The 17,497-nt window shown below is 37.7% G+C and overlaps 1 protein-coding gene across 3 annotated transcripts in view; it reads left to right on the forward strand.

Annotated features, from left to right (window-relative positions):
• The window catches only part of ADAMTS6 (ADAM metallopeptidase with thrombospondin type 1 motif 6), a 145,859-nt gene that overhangs the window by 52,777 nt on the left and 75,585 nt on the right, over positions 1-17,497 (forward strand). For all 3 annotated transcript variants that reach the window (XM_030968773.1, XM_030968774.1, XM_030968775.1), the window contains exons 8-9: positions 7,094-7,137; positions 10,630-10,735. In XM_030968773.1, the coding sequence (XP_030824633.1) occupies positions 7,094-7,137; positions 10,630-10,735 (150 nt within the window). The remainder of the gene's footprint in view (positions 1-7,093; positions 7,138-10,629; positions 10,736-17,497) is intronic.

Here is a 17,497-nt window from a genome sequence, read left to right on the forward strand (position 1 = left end):
CCTACACTCTGGCGATAGTGCAAATGCCGAATCTCTACGTTACCCCTGAATATTATTGAAATCACCATTGTCACACAGGTAGGTGGCTCTGTATTTCTGATGCACTTTCATAGTATTTTTTATGTGGATCAGGAGTTATTCTGAGTGTCCTAACGGCGCTAATAATACTACTGATTGTGATAAACTTGCAACTGCTATTCTATTATTACATTACCAAACTTGATGAATACAAATGGCAGCTTAATTTTTTTTTTCAGAACTGTGTTTATTTTTACATTTTTAACTGCATTTGCAGTTTGCAGTTTAGAAAAAGTAGTATGGAAGTGTTTCATTTACAGTGCAGTTATTTAAAACATTTACATAAATCAGGAGAACTAGAACTTATGGCAGCAATAGTTTTTCTGGCTGTAACTCAGAATTTATCCACCCAAGCTAAGTATCAGAATAAAGTCCAGTAGAGACAGACTTTGGTTGTCTATGGCAGCATTAAAGACATGGAAAACTAATAATAGAAAAAGCTATTTCTGATGAGTGATGTGTAACATGTATGTTATTCTTTTCCTTCCTTGGTTTAAATAGCTCTTTTTGGTTTGAGGTTTTTGAGGAAGGAACCAAATAAGACATGTTCTTTATTTTAGGGCAGAATGCTGTTGTGGTGTACCACTTTCTGTAAGGCAAAGGATGTGCTGAGGCAAACCTTTAAAAAGACATAAGAAAACCTATGTAGTAGAGAGTATTACTATTGGTACCCTGTGCAAATCTAATGAATGACCAAATTATCTTAGGAATTATTAATTCCATTGCAGTTCTCTAGTATTAGTGACATCCAGGTCTCTAGCATTAGTGACATTTTCTGTACTTGCAAAATGACCACTTTTTTAATATAGCCATGCCAAAAAAACCAAAAAGGGTGAAAGTACATGACAGTCACTGTTTTTTTTTTCTTTTTTTAGATCTTCCATACTTCAGAAATAGTAGTTGGAGTTGTCAGATAGCCTGAAGGTTTTGATCCATTCAAGAGAAATCTGAGATTCAGTCTGATCTGTTCAGTTTATAGTCACAGGTGTTGGAACTAGGTTAATTTAATTTTTTGTAAGAGGTACCTTTTTGCCTGGTCTTTTACCTTTGTTCAAAAATGGGACAACTATGATTGGGTGCATAGATAAATCATGTTGGGCAGCATGAAGAATAAAAAGTGAAAAATATGTAACCCCAATAAACTTGTTAGGTTTATTGTTGAGCAAGAGTGTGTGAGAAGGATAGTCCTTGTTTAAAGAGCCTGTTCTTAAAACCTATAATAATTAAAAAGTGAGTGTCAAAAAGTATAATTTGGTTTTAAAGTAAAAAATAGAACCTTGCTTTCAGAGATAACATGTCTGGAAATATTCCCTAAAAATGAAATATTAATAATTGGTAGTATTTGGCTCCGTTTATTCTTAGTTGGGAGAGAATCAGTTATCTTTGTTTTAGTTAATTTTATTTTCTGACAACCCCTTCAAGCAGATTAACTGGCAAATTGTCTAGTATTATATCTATGAAGTTTGTGTTCACCTATCTGAAACTTCTAAAGAGCTTCATGTCCAATCATACGTATTTGTTGATTTTGCCTAACCTGAATTTTCGTACTTTTTTTTTTCATTTAAATTCCACCCATCGTGGTAGGTTTTCCCTTATTCACTGTGACTGTATTTTGGTCTCGTAAAATATTTTCCATTAAGAAATATTCCTTCAAAAGTCTTGGTTATTTATGTAAATATGTATCTTAAATATTACTCATGCTTATTGTTGGCTCTCAGAGTAGTTTTGGAGTAGTTTGATGTATATATAAATAAACACCTGATGTTCCATACTGATTTTGAACAGTTTGCTTTTCTAATAAGAGTTTTCATGCTTTACTCATTTACTGTACTTAAATCAAAGACATTGTGTGGGTTATTCCTGTTGATTAATGAAATTCTTTAAAGTGTTTCTAATACTAGTATTCATATATGTTTCCAATCCTGTAACAGGTATATTTCTATCTCAGTGTTAATTTGATGCAAATAGTCCCTTCTGGCGCACTGGACATTTCCAGTTACATACAGCTAGTAATAATAGTGTTTCATAGAGACTCTTTGCAGTTAATGGGCCAGTTTGGATAATGAGACTGGTAGAAAGGGCAATGTTATCCTCGAATTTATAAATTCGCATTAACATGTAAGGAGAAATAATTCATTTTGCCTTTGTATCTACTACTGTTTATGCCACTGTTAAAATGACTTTTTGAACTGTAATACACACACTTCAGAAAGTTTGAAAATTCCATGAGTGCACATGATGGTGACAGAAGGGCCACAGTGTAATGGCACAATTCTGAGAAATCCCATATATTAATCTCTTTAAAAAAAAAAAAGTGATTTCAAAGGGAAGAAGCTCTACTGAAACAGTGGAACTCAGCTTTGTTGATAAAGGCATAACCATATCCCCCAGACAGACACTGAAACAATTTTTTTTTTCAGAATAAAGAGGAATTAACAAATGGCTGATGACAATAAAAAAGAAATCAATTAAATGATTAGATGCAATCTCTGTCTATGAAGTACCCTAAACCACAGAGCTGGGGACGTCTATCAGGGGAGGTATCAGTATGAGCTGTCCTGTTTCCTTTGCAAACACTCACAAATGACGGCTCTGGAGGGAAGGGCAGATAACTGGATAACCTCAGTTATCCAGTTGCTCTCAAATTATGCTGTAAATAATTCTTAATGTGAGATTGAATAGCTTTTAAGGAGTATTTTTTAACTTCTCTAGCTTCTAGAATAGATTACTTACATGTTATGCTAAGAGTGGGTGGAGGTACAATTGAATCATTGTGATATTTTCGTATAATCAAATCTGTGAATTAGTATGTGTCTTTTTTTAAAGTTCATTTTTATTTTTTAATGTGGGAATACATTGGCAATCATGGAACTCTCTGTGAGGTACATAGTTGCACAACTGCATGGATTAGGCCTGAAAATGGACAATTTGCAGGGATCAGGAAGAATCTTCTCTCCTTTCTCTGCAGGAGACAAATGGCTGTATTCTGCTAAGGTGCCTGGGATTGGCTGTAGCTGCAGATAATTTACCTGACAATTTTGAGCAGTGCTTACAATATTCACAGAGGATTTGTCTTTCTTTTCTGTTTGACTTAAGTGTCCTGCTCAAATAATCAGTGTCGTGCCAGTCATCAGATTTACAAAGGAAATTGACTTTTTTTCAGGTTAGAGTTACAGATAAGGGAGACTTGTTGAAGAGATAGTCTGTAGCTTACATCTACACTAATACATTAAATAAACACATCAGTGGCTTTTCTATTGCACTGAGTACCATTGGCACAGATCTTGTGCCACACTAAGCTGGCGTCTCCAAAACTGATTAGTTTTCTGTGTTTTGCCTGTTAAGAATCATGGCCATCTCCACAACTTTTCGTGGGAGTTCTTGAGATCTGGTGTTCTCATGGGTCAAATCTGCACAAGGAGTTCCTTAAAAAATTGTGATAGAGTTTTAAAACAGCTTGATAATGCAAAAAAGTAGAATTTCAGTGTCCAGTGTGATCCCTTTTACTTTTTAATACAGTGTGCAAGTATATTTTAGCATGGTGCCTGTATATCCTGCCAAAAAAGACTAGGATTTTTTCTTTTTAAGGTGTCCCTGTATGGTGCACTAACTCTTGCTGTTTGATCCATGGCACGACAGGAGTGTGCTGCTGCTCCAGTCCTTGACCAGCCTGTTTAACAGATATTGGTCTGTCTGTGCAGTTTCCTTCTGGCTGATGTGTCAGTCAGAGTTGTCAGTGACAGCTGTACATTCATCATGCATTTCCTGTCTGTCTGTGCAGCTCTTCAGCAGCCCCACAGGAATGCCCAGCAGACCCAGACCACTTCCCCATCTGCCTCATGAAACAACTTCTGATTTCTTCAGGGCAGGCATGGCCATGTAATCAACCATCTTCCCTCCTACCTCTTTTCCATTCCACTTCCCCAGTGTGGTCACATTTCAGGGGCACTGCACCCACTTTATTAGGAGTTATATGATCTTCTTTTTTGGCTTGGGCACAGATTTTTCTTGGCTGTCTCAAAATGGTCTGGCTGCCATCTTATCCCAAGTTATTTACCTATGTAACTGTGTTCTTTCATTCAACTTTTGCGTGGTGTCCCTTTTACACCATCTGTCAGTGAATTGAACCAACATTTTTGCAGTTGTCATAATTGTGACTGTTTTCATAATCTTTAATGGTTGGTTGAGATAATTGTTGGCTTGAGACTCTACCTTTTGTGTCTCTTTAGCTCCTTTAGTGTTTACTGGGCTCCTGGTGATTAAACTACATCTTTGTGCTGCTTTTTTAAGTGTGGGCTTTTTGTTTCTTTTTTTTTTTTTTTGTTTTGTTTGTGGGTTGCTTTTTTATTTATTTATTTTCCATAGCAATTAGACCTATCTCATCTTATGGGCAGTCTTGATGATTTGTATTTTCAGGGGTTTCTTATCTTAAAATTACTAGTTGTCAAATATTTCATCTGTAGTCTTCTGCATTTGGAACCCAGCATCTGAGAAATAAATGGATTCCTTGAAGGTTCAAAATAAAGTTAGAAGAAATGGTGTTAAAACAAAAAAAAAGACAAGTTAGTCTGTTTTTAAATCATATAGAGAAGCAAATGATGGAAGCAAGCAATTTGGTTCATAAGAATGCTGTGAACTTTCAGACAAATCACAAGGAGAAACTATTCATATGAAAGTAATAAGATGAAGAAATGGAGCTAGAAGATGATGTAGATAAAGTAAATCATTAGACTGAAATTTTTTTCAAAAGTTCAAAAACTTTGTTCCTGGTAAATTGGGGGCTAGGAGAGTGTGTGAATATTTCCTTACAGGCAATTAATCATTGTCTATAAAATTTGAATATTTAGTGATGGCATATTTAGAACATGTTACTATCCAGGTATGTTCTTGCAGAACTAATTGGTATATTGGAAAATAAAGTTATCTTTTCCATAGTTTTATTATTGAATTTAAGTTTCATTATCATCACATTTTCTTAAAAATGCTAGCTTATGAACAATGAAGAACACACACTTCCCAGCAGAAACTGAAGAATACCGTGATCTTTGTTTTTCAAAAATATAACAGAAGCAAGGGACTTAATTTATATAATTCTCTCCTGTCACGGTACTTTGTGAAACTCAGCCTAAGATGAGGAGTAACTTCAGATTCATACCTGTAGGACAATAATTTGATTCAGACCATCAGGAAAGTTTTCAGCTCTGCTGAAGTCAGTGACAACATTTTACTTGAGTTGAGTGGAATTGGATTTATTCTCAAGCATCCATTTTGTCTAAGGATGTATGTCTTTAATTGTTTTTCCTTACTGCCATTGGATATTAAAAAGCAGAAAACCTGTGTATTTCAGAGACTTTTTCCATTCAGTTCTCAACTATGTTCTAAAGAATTTAGTTAGGGTTTTTCTGACTAAACAAGACTGAGCCATCTACTTTCTCTGAGGAACAGATTTTGTTTGAACTTCAATAGGATTAAGTTCAGACCTGAGCACAGAAATAAGAAGTTTAGTTCCTTAATTATGTAAAAGGCAGGAAATGTTCAGTAAAAATCCTTCTTTTACTCCGAATCCATGTCATCTTGGAACTTAGGGATATTTCAAGAGAAATAAGAATGCTTTTTTATAAGAATGTTTTCTATAAGAATGCTGATTTGGTTACCTTCCCCTCCTCCAGACAGCAAATGGGAAATCAGTGCACATTTGACATTTGAACCACCTTGATGAAATTAATGCACATGAACATTTAAGTTCAAAATTATAGCTTAATCCCACAGACTGCTTCACTCTCAGTACCCTTTAAAAATCAAAGGAATTCCATGTGGTCACAGCAGTCTGCATGCATAGAGAGTTTACTGGATTTGTTCCAAATTTTAGGCTTTATTATTTTGTCCATGGATTTGGCTTGCAGACAGACCATAACTCTTTTAGCAGTGAAAGGTATATATCTTGTGATCAGACTCCTATGTGATAGCAGTCCTTATGGTATTTTTAACAGACAATGTCTGGTGGCCCAAAATTAGTATCTATTTGGGTTTAAAATTAAAGCATAAAGATGGCATCTTTTCTTTTTTTTTTTTTCCATTTGGCTTTCTAAAGAGTAGAAATTATTCTGAAGCATAGTATGCTTCAGAAATAAAGGAAGTCAGTATAAATCCTGGAAAATAAATAGCATTGTGGGAGCTTACTTTTATCACTATCCATATTATAGGATTGAATATTCAAAATATGAAGGTATAATTAATGAACTGACTGCTGTATGACCACTGCTATTTTAAAAGCTGTGCCACAGAAAACATTTTAATTTCATTGCTAGCTCCAGATACTTACATATTAGCTACACAAAAACTCATTAGCCACAAAAACTCATTAGCTTCTGTGTTTCAAAGATTGTATCTAAAATGACAAAAATTTTCCTTTAAGGAAATCTTTTAGCTTTTTGCAGAAATGGTTTTCATTTTAGGTTGTTAGCGCATATTCTTAAGTTATATTGTAATTATAGAAGGATAATGAGAAGGACACTATAATGACAGTTCATAAGATGTTTTTTAAAAATGGTATAATAATTAAGGGTTGAGTTCTTTAAATAGAACCAAAGACTAGGTAGTACCACTTACACTTAATATTGTTTAGTTGATAAGTGTGAGACCATAGGAGGCTTCCAATTATGTTGGATAAGTAAAACTTAGGGTTTAAGAATCAGTAGCAGTCTGTAGCCATGCTGCTGTAACTTCATAAGAGAATGGTAGACTGCTTTATGGAGCTGGTGATTACAAAGATCCACTTTAACCATTTTTTTCTTGCTGGCAGGTGTCCCACTGGCCTGAGGCCAGCGGCTGTGAGTGTACTGCGGCTTGTGGTTTACACTAGAGTGTAGAAAAGGCCGACACCAGCTGGCTGCACATAATTAAACTGATTGCGGTCTGACAACTTGGACTATGATACAGATATGTGATAAATATACAAAGTATCTTACAAACCTGATTCACTGACATACTTTATCTACTTTTTTTTTCTTAACAGATATGATATCTGCACTTATAAAAACAAGCCTTGTGGAACACTGGGTAAGATTATAAAGAGAAATTTCAGCTCATATTTGCTGTTTCCTGGCTTTATACTTAGCTATTGGTTTATTGACTGATTAGATCTTTTTAAGTTTGTACTTTCAAAGTTTTGCAGTTTCATAAACATGAAAAATAAAAATAATCTTGGTGGATTTTGGTTTTGATACATTGCTGGGAGTTTGAATTGTGTGAGCTGGTGCTGTGTATTTCATCACTGTCAGCTGTAATACTGATAAAACCTAGCAGATGACTCAATTTACTTCTTACAGAAGAGAACTTGCTGTTTGTTTCCATTTACTGGTGTCCATAATCTAGTTAAAAAAAACAGAAGTAAAAATTCTCAGGAAGGTTATAAAACTACCCCCATAAACTTTACAAAAGGAATGGACTCTGAGGTTTACACTGTTGCTGTGCTGTACACAGCAAGCACAGCTTCATGTTTTTTCTTTCACAGACTTAGAAAAAAAAAGTACAGTGATAGAAAATACAATAACATTGAAACTACTTAAAACAGTGCTTTGACAATGGAGAAGTGCACACATTAAACTTAGATTAAGGATGGAGAGCTATTGGGCTCTCCATTCCTAAATATGTCACCAGTAGTTATTTACTACAATAAATAATTATAGATGACCTTTAAGTATAGGTTGTTGCCTCCAATGGTGCTCTAACATATAAAGGGAACGTTATTCAAAGATTAACATAACACTTGTTTAGATTTTGTTTTCAGTTTGCATCCTTTCATAAGCCTCTTTCTTGAAGGTGATTAAAGACAAAATTCTAATTCAGCTACTTCATATTATTAATACTTTTCTCATTCAGAGTTCATGAATGTATTTGGTTTGTCTTTCCCTATATTATTGTACATCACTATTACTGATAACCTTAACCCATGTTAATTTTTTCTGTAAGTCTCTCACAAGTCAGTACAATGCTTCTGGCAGAGGGGTGTAGTTTACATGGGGAAAGGTACCAGAATTTTGCCTGCTATAAACATAACAAAACCCGCAGCATGCTTTAGTAAAAGGCAAATAATGATGATGAATTTCCAAATGTAATTGATTTTATTTGACATTGGAGGTCAAATAAAATCAATTGGAGGTCAAATAAAATCAATTTTCAACTGAAGAGATGATGTCTTAGAAGTAGCTTTGCAAGTGTTAAAAAAAGGTTGAAAGAGAATACATTCATGCATGAACTATTTGATATTTTTATTTTTGACACAGATCAGTAATGTACTAACTCTTACTCTATCAGATTTTGGCATAAAGGCAAATTTTGCTTCACTTGAATCCAGTGTAACAGAGGATAGATTTGGCAAATACTTTATAAAACAAAAAGTTTAATTAAAAACAAATTAAAAATAAGAGTCACATATGGTATCAGTTCCAACTTACTGTTATAGGGGTCTTGGCAACTAAACCATGACAATTTTTCTGTGTTATAGGCATTGAATTGGAGAAGAGACTAGGCCCTATAGTCCTCTTTTGCAAGGCATTTGATATGCTTAAGTTGTACTGACATCCAATAACTAAAGTTAATCATATATATAAAGGGGTCTGTGAAAAAAAGTCACAGAGATGTCTCAGAAGGTCAAAAGAAACCTGAATAATTGGTATTCTAGGAAGAGACAGAAGTAAAAGATTTCATGTGACGTAAACATCTGTATCCTATTTCAGACACCTGAGGCAGGGAACCTTTCATGGAACCCCTTAGAAAAGATCTCAGACGTCTGTGCAGTGTGTCTGTGGCTCCAATGAAGGACAGGTCCTTTTAAAGTCTGAGCCACTGACTGTTCTTAGCTTGATCTCTGTCACTTTCTGCAAGAATGGTATGGAGTTATTTTACTGTGGTCCTCTCATTTGCTGAAGCAAGTTCTCAGTTATAAGACCTGAAGATGGAGATGACTTTATCATTCAAATATGGTGGACTTTGCAGGGGAGCATGATAGTTTTGTATGTATGTATTGCCATGTTGTCTTCAGAATTCTTCAATTTGAAATTCACCATGGGTGAACTATAATTATTGCATTTTTTGCAGGTTCCACACTGCAAACTCTCCAGATACACATTGTCAGCTTTTGCCCATGTCAATTTGGCTATCAGAGTGGTTTTGCTGTGTCCAAACTAGATTTGTTTGGAAGAAAACATGGAACACATACCCCCCAAATGCTCTACATGTGCCTATAGGAAACCTGAGATTGCCCATGGGGTGTGTTTTCATGATATCCCTGCAATATTTTTTCCCTTCAGGAAGCTTTGAATCACATGTGTAGTAATGTTCTGCCTACAGGATTCAACTAGTCCAGAATGGCCAAACCAGCATGGAAAGATATGTGAAGAGCCTTAACTTCTGTGCTTCACTGTGCTGATCCACTTGCATGGCTTCAAATTAATTGCTAATGTGGACACAACAGGAAGCACTTGTCATATTATGACTTCCTTACTGGTAGTCCAAATAAAATAATTTGAAGTCCCTACTCATATAAATAGTTTCCTTTCTCTCTTCCCCACTCCCTGTTCCATTCCCCTCATCTCTCAACCAAAGTTAAGCTTTTCCAATTCTTATTTTTGGGGTTGTTTGCATTTTCTTTATTTATTTATGTAGAAAGTATTATTTTTTTCTGGTTTTGTTGTTTCGTTTTGTTGGGGTTTTTTTTTTGGTAATGTTGTTAACTCAGCAGGTAACTTCCTTAAAGAAAGGTTTGCTGCTGCTTTCAGATCAGAAATTCTAGGGGAGAAATATATTAAATAAACCTGATGTTTTAAGCTTTGTCTAATGGCACTAAATTATGACTGCAGTATGTTCTGTAATAATCTGTTGCTGAAAATGTGTAAGACACAGAAGAGCCATAGTCAATTAATGCCAGTGGTATTCTCTCTCTGAAGAAAGTTTTTAAAAGCCCTTGTAACACAATAAGGTTTTAATGCCAGAAGATAATAGGTGATAAATGGAAAAGACTTCCATGCTTAAATGCTTGCTTGTTATTAATATGTCTCCTCTCTTTTCACTGATGCATTCAGTTTTGTTTTTTTAATTTTTTTAACGTACCATGTGAGGTTTTTCATAGCTAAAAAAGTTGCTTGTATGTTTTTATGAACCCACTAAACTTAAACAGATTTCTTTAGAAAAATAATGTGGATACATTTTGCTTTCTTCAGGCACAAGAATGTTAAAATAGAAATGCTTTCTTGAATTCCCTCTCCTGGCTCAAGTTACTAGGTGGTCCCAAGTTACCAGAAGTAAAATTTATAAATCTAACCCCTAGTCTAGACATTTTCCAGCACTGACTGCAGTTCAAAAAATATTAATGTCTAGCCGGCAAAGTGAAATTCCCCCCAGTGATTTTGCAAATGACTAGAAAGTTAACCTTTTGCCAACTGCTCCTTCTGTGCATAGAAGTTATTAAAAAGAATCCAGGCATTTATAACTAGGGCTTTTAAGACTGAAACACCTTGGCATGACCCTTTGTGTCTCCTTCTGTTTATTCAGGCTTGGCCTCTGTGGCTGGAATGTGTGAGCCTGAAAGGAGCTGCAGCATTAATGAAGATATTGGCCTAGGTTCAGCTTTTACCATTGCACATGAGATTGGTCACAAGTGAGTGAGTTTAAAATAAGAATACATTTTAATTTACCACCTTTTTAATATTAGTTAATAATCAATATTATATTTTTTCCTGCATCATCTCTATTCTGATGTTCCATGTTTCTGTATATGGTATTCATGAGTAGCATTTCATTTTATTTAGTATGTATTACCAGGGGCTTTAAATTTAGAACTGAAGACTCATTGTATACCCTTTGATTTCAGATTCCAGTTAAATCTATCCTTCTGAGACTTGATTCACAATCTTCCTACTCTGTTTCATATTTTTAAATATTTGGCTTTGCAAATATTTTCTCCCCCATTACTTTTTTTTGCTTTTCTTTATGAAAGAGAAGTGCTTAAAGGTAAATTTCTTTTTCTATTTTTGTTTTGTCTTTAATATAAGTCAAACTACTATCATTGAAACATTGAATCTGTTGTCAATATTCATATGCTTTAAGTCCTCTTTCACTGAAGCATGATTTAGATAAAACAGGCATAGAGAAGTCAGCATCACTTGTTACATTTAAAGTATTAGCATATAGTCTTAAAGAGTATGTTGTTATGACACTGATAAAATCTGAGTAGTGTTTGGTCTGGAAATATTTCAGGCCTTCCGTCAAAAGACAGCACTCTTAGTACCATGTAATGACTGTAAAAAGACTGGGCACCTTCTTCTACCAAGAGGTTTTGCTTTTTATGTACATGGGTTGAACAATACAGAGTCACATTGACATGCTTTTCCAGCCATTAGTGGATGGAACTGTTGAAAGTTCCAGTGTGGACTGAAATGAAAGCTAGCAATCTGCTGATCAAAAAAAGGAGTTGGAAGTAAACAGTTATTTTTAGCTCACGTATTATATTAGATAATCACCAGGCAACTATGCTCTCATTTATATTATGTATGAAAAAGCCCATACACATGTAGTGTAGATGAGTTGTTGAATACAAAAGCAATTGTATAAGAGCTGAACAATAATAATAACTTAAAAATACATGTAATAACTTCCACGACCTCCCTCCCTCCCTCCCTCCCTCCCTCCCTCCCTCCTTCCTTCCTTCCTTCCTTCCTTCCTTCCTTCCTTCCTTCCTTCTTCCTTCCTTCCACTTCCTTCCCTTCTTCCTTCCACTTCCTTCCACTTCCTTCCTTCCTTCCTTCCTTCTTCCTTCCTTCCTTCCTTCCTTCCTTCCTTCCTTCTTCCTTCCTTCCTTCCTTCCTTCCTTCCTTCCTTCCTTCCTTCCTTCCTTCCTTCCTTCCTTCCTTCCTTCCTTCCTTCCTTCCTTCCTTCCTTCCTTCCTTCCTTCCTTCCTTCCTTCCTTCCTTCCTTCCTTCCTTCCTTCCTTCCTTCCTTCCTTCCTTCCTTCCTTCCTTCCTTCCTTCCTTCCTTCCTTCCTTCCTTCCTTCCTTCCTTCCTTCCTTCCTTCCTTCCTTCCTTCCTTCCTTCCTTCCTTCCTTCCTTCCTTCCTTCCTTCCTTCCTTCTTCCTTCCTTCCACTTCCTTCCGCCACTTCCTTCCTTCCTTCCTTCCTTCCTTCCTTCCTTCCTTCCTTCCTTCCTTCCTTCCTTCCTTCCTTCCTTCCTTCCTTCCTTCCTTCCTTCCTTCCTTCCTTCCTTCCTTCCTTCCTTCCTTCCTTCCTTCCTTCCCTTCTTCCTTCCGCCACTTCCTTCCTTCCTCTTCCTTCCTCCACTTCCTTCCTTCCTTCCTTCCTTCCTTCTTCCTTCCTTCCGCCACTTCCTTCCTTCGCCCTTCCTTCCTTCCTTCCTTCCTTCCTCCTTCCTTCCTTCCTTCCTTCCGCCTTCCTTCCTTCCTTCCACTTCCTTCCTTCCTTCCACTTCCTTCCTTCCTTCTTCACTTCCTTCCTTCCTTCCGCCACTTCCGCCCTTCTTCCTTCCTTCCGCCACTTCCTTCCTTCCTTCCTTCCACTTCCTTCCTTCCTTCCTTCCTTCCTTCCTTTCCACTTCCTTCCTTCCTTCCGCCACTTCCTTCCGCCACTTCCTTCCTTCCTTCCTTCCGCCACTCCCTCCCTCCCTCCCTCCCCTCCCCTCCCCTCCCCTCCCTCCCTCCCCCCCTCCCTCCCTCCCCTCCCTCCCCTCCCTCCCCCCTCCCCTCCCCCCTCCCCTCCCTCCCCTCCCCCTCCCCCCCCTCCCCCCCCCCCCCTGCATTCCTTCTTGAGAAAAGAGCTCCTCCAATCACTAAATATTAATAGTTCTCAAATTCCTGTAAATAAAATTTTGTATTGTATAGATGACCTTGCTGTGAATTTGTCACATATATAACAAAACCCCCAATCTTCCAATAAAGAATTTTCATTCTAATTCCTATGTCATACATCTACATATTCATGGAATCACAGAATTACTAGAGTTGGAAGGGACCATCTTGAGTGAAACTTCTTGTGTTTTAGTTTTTGGCTCCGTGTCCTGTTCCTGGGCACACTGGAAAGAGTCTGGCACCATCCACTTGGCATCTGCATTTGAGATATTTGTATATGTTTTGTACATGTTATTCCAGAGATACACAAAATTATTTAATATATGCAGCAACTTTATCATGCAAAGATGGCATGATGACCAGAATTTACTTGAAGAGCTTGGACTGCTTAGAAGCTGATAAAACCCCCAACATATAGTGATAGCATATATTCTGTGATCATAGGAATGTTTTTATCATTGGTGTTTTCTGTGTTTCATATCTTTTGGCTTCTTATATATAAGGTATTTTAAAATTCTGAAATCTCAGCTCTTTGAGACTTCCAGCTAATTCTTGAGATGGCGTGGTATGTCAAATGCTGATTTGATAAGATGCAGAAATAATATTCCTTTAGCTTTTATACAAGTGGTTTTTGTAAAAAATCTTCAAGATTTGTGATTTGTGGTAGCCACATCACCTGTTATTCTACCCACTCGGTGACTGAATGCCTCTACAAATGTCAAAGTTGTTATTTCCTCTCAGTCTCCTAGTTTCCAGTACCTACTAGACATTATTTGCATGTGTGAGTAAAATAATTGTTTCTGAGAGCCTTGTAAACATTTTTCTTTGGCTGTATCTCTTTTCAGAGTTAGAATAGGAAACTGAGTTCATTGTTAAGTGAAAAATAGAAGCATTTTAAGGACATATGTACATTGAATATGTAACATACAACAAAAGAGCGCTCAATTACACAGAATCACAGAATGGGTCAGGATGGAAGGGACCAGAGTGGGTCATCTGGTCTGATCTCCCTGCTCAAACAGGGTCATCCCAGAGCACATGGTGCCCAAGTTGTTCTTGAATATCTCCAGTGAGGGAGACTTCACAACCTCTCTGGGCAATCTATTCCAGTGCTCACTTTACCTGCATGTAAAAGAAGTTCTTCCTCATGTCCAGGTGAAACTTCCTGGGCATCAGTTTCTGCCCTATCACTCAGCATCTCTGAGAAGAGCCTGGCTTGGTACCTCCCATTCCTATACTTATAGGCACTGATGAGGTCCTCTCTCAGTTGTCTCTTCTCAAGCCTGAAGGGACCCAACTCCCTCTAAGCCTTTCTTCATAAGAGAGATGCTCCAGACCCCTAATTATCTTCACACCCCTCTACTGGACCCACTCCAGCAGCTCCATGTCTCTGTTGTCCTGAGGAGCCCAGAACACAGCACTCCAGGTGAGGCCTCATTAGGGCTGAGTACAGGGGCAGGATCACCTCCCTCCGCCTGCTGGCAATGCTCTTCCCAATGCTCCCAGGGTACCATTGGCCTTCTTGGCCACCAGGACACACTCTGGCTCATGGACAGCTTCTTGTCCACCAGGACCCCCAGGTCCTTCTCCACAGAGCTGCTCCCCAGCAGGTCAGTCCCAGCCTGTGCTGGTGCCTGGGGTTCCTCCCCAGGTGCAGGACCCTGCACTTGCCCTTGCTGAATTTCAGATGTCCATCTCTCCATCTTCTTTGTCCATCTCTCCAGTGTGATGAGGTTCTTCTGAAGGGCTGCACGGCCCTCTGGGATATTGCCCACTGCTCCCAGCTCTGTGTCCTCAGTGAATGTGCTGAGGAGGTATCTGCTCTTCATTCACCTCTTCATCCATAAAATTGATGAATATACACATTAAAAAATATACAAGTAGTGAGGAACAAAAAGTGAGCAAAAAGAAATTAATGGCCCCTCCCTCCCCAATAAACATTTAATAGAAGGTATGACTGAACGTTATAGTCACAATCAGATTATTTTAATTTTCAAGGAGAATTGCTTTTCTGGATAGCTTTCTAATTAGATTAGAATGGGACAATTGCACTTTGAAAGATCGTATTTTTATTAATTGTATAGTTGCTATGGAATACCAAGTTTTTAAAAAAACCTTTTGAATTGAAGATCAAAATTCTTAAGTGATTAAAAGAGAACAATTATGGTAATACAATTTTTTTGATAGATTATCTGCAGTTTCTCCAAAATTCGATTTATAAGCTTCCCTGAGGAAGCGGCTCAACTTTTTGTTAGTACTTTATTGAATTATACAGTGATAAGAAGGCATTAGATCTTCAGTTTGAATTCCTGTATATCATAGTGTGTTAAATTTAACTCTTTTAACCTTGTATTGATTGAAATTAGTTCAGTTTGATTGAAGAATACTAGGGAAGTACTTCTTGAAACCTTAAAGGAACTGGTAGTCTGATTGTAGTAGTCAGTCATACTTTCTGTTAAATAGGTACAGTTTTTTTAAACAAATTTTTTTTGGCTTCCATTCCTTCCCACTTGTAGTGTTTATATGTATATAACCCAGTTTTGGTACTGTTCAGCTGTGTGCAGTTCAGGCTCATAACCAGCTGTTTTTATTGAAGATGGTGGTACACAGTGATAGTTTCTTTCTTGAGGGTATAAACAATGGAGAAACTAACATTTTGTGATTTTTTCTCCCAGCCATGATTCAGAGAACAGCTTTGTATTACTCTTTGTACTTCTGTGAATTAGATAAAATTCAAAGTTGGTCCTTTAGACTTCAGAACAATTTCTCTAGAAAACTGATTTTTGATGTTTGACATACAGAATGTCTGCTTTCCTACCATCATATATTTCACACCAAAGATGCTTAAGACGTCTGGTAAGCAAAAATCACAAACAGTAACTTCTTGTACCAGGAGTGAGAATTGAGTGTGTATCCACTAAACTGTTAAAGTTTGACTTTTTCTCTTGGTGAAGAGAGGAACTCTTTGCAGGCCTGATCATGCTTTTATCTCAGACAAGTTGAATGATGTGAGATCCAATCACATTTTCTATTCCCCAGCCAGCTGAGTTAGGTGGCTTTCTGCTCTATGCTTTTGTATTTGGGTACATTCTAAAATGTCTAGCTTGTCCTATGCATGCTGTAAAGCATACTTAGTTAAACTGGCAAGGAATTCCAGATTCCACTGGGAGAGGTGTATCAGGAAAAGAAAGGTATTTTACCATTCACTGTGGCAGTTTTGTGGAGGAATTGGCTGAGATTTTGAAAGTGAAAAACAGAATGAGAAAGAATAAACAGAATAAAAATGGGTTAACAAAGGAAATATCAAAATATGAGGATAGTGGACTAGGCTTAGGACAGAAAGTTGCCCATAAAACTTGGAGTAAGAAAATAATTTACTAATGACAGACAACCATTGAGGGCTGTATGAAAGGAGCTGATAGATAAGATTGGTAGCTAAAATAGTTTCGGAAAAGTTGGAATTGTCTTGACTTATAGATGATGTAATAATTTTAAATTTGACAATTTGACAAAAAAAAAGTGAGAAATAATAAGAACATGTAGTCTGATTGACTAAATTGTCTTCAAAATGAAGAGCAGTGATACTTTCAAGCACACAGTTCTAAATTAGTTCATACAGCTAAAGTGTGCCTGCAATTCTAGCACTTTTCAAAGTCTCTTTTCAGCCTGTATGCAAAATGAAAAATATTATTAATACCCTTCTTCTATATGAGAAGGATGGTCTTCAGGGCTGGAGTAAAACTTGTAATCTGGTGGTACTTTCATGAGGTGCTTCTCTGTACCTCACTCTTCAGTGACCAGTGAGCTTCCTGTGTGAGCAGTGCATTGGGTTTGCATAGCCAGGTTTTAGCAGCAGGCAGGCTACAAGGATGTCTTTTGTGGGAAGCTGCCAGAAGCTTCCTCCATGTCTCACAGAGACAATGCCAAGAGACTCCAGGATGGAGTGACAATGGTAGGACAGTGGGCGCATCAGTGACAGTGATAGTGCTTCTGGGATAACACATTTTAGGAAAGGGGTAGAAAAATTGCTATACAACAACAGCCAGAAAAGATGAGACAGAATATGTGTCTTAAACAACTCTGCAGACAGCAAGGTCAGTGAGAAGGCACCTGAGCTGAGGTTCCCCTGCAGCCCCTGGTGCAGACCATGGTGAGGCTGCTGTGGAGGAGCACAGGGAAGCAGAGATCCACCTGCAGCCCATGGAGAGCACCCTGTTGGGGCAGGTGGATGCCTGAAGGGAGGCTGTCACCCTGTGGGAGGCTTGTGCTGGAGCAGGGTCCTGGCAGGACTTATGACCCTGTGGAGAGAGGAGCCTATGTTGGAGGAGGTTTGCTGGTAGGACCTGTGACACCATGGGGGAGCCACATACGAGCTGGCTGTGCCTGGAGGACAGGACCCACACTGGAGCAGTTCATGAGGGACTGCAGCCCATGGGAAGGCCTCCTGTTGAAGAATTTAGTAGAGAGCTGTCTGCAGTGGTTGGGTGGGATTCCATGCTGGAGAAGGGAACAGTGTGAAGCAAAAGGAGCAGCAGTTATTGTAATGACTGTACACCCATTCT

This window comes from Camarhynchus parvulus, chromosome Z (genome assembly GCF_901933205.1).
Source record: "Camarhynchus parvulus chromosome Z, STF_HiC, whole genome shotgun sequence".
Taxonomy (NCBI): Eukaryota; Metazoa; Chordata; class Aves; order Passeriformes; family Thraupidae; genus Camarhynchus; species Camarhynchus parvulus.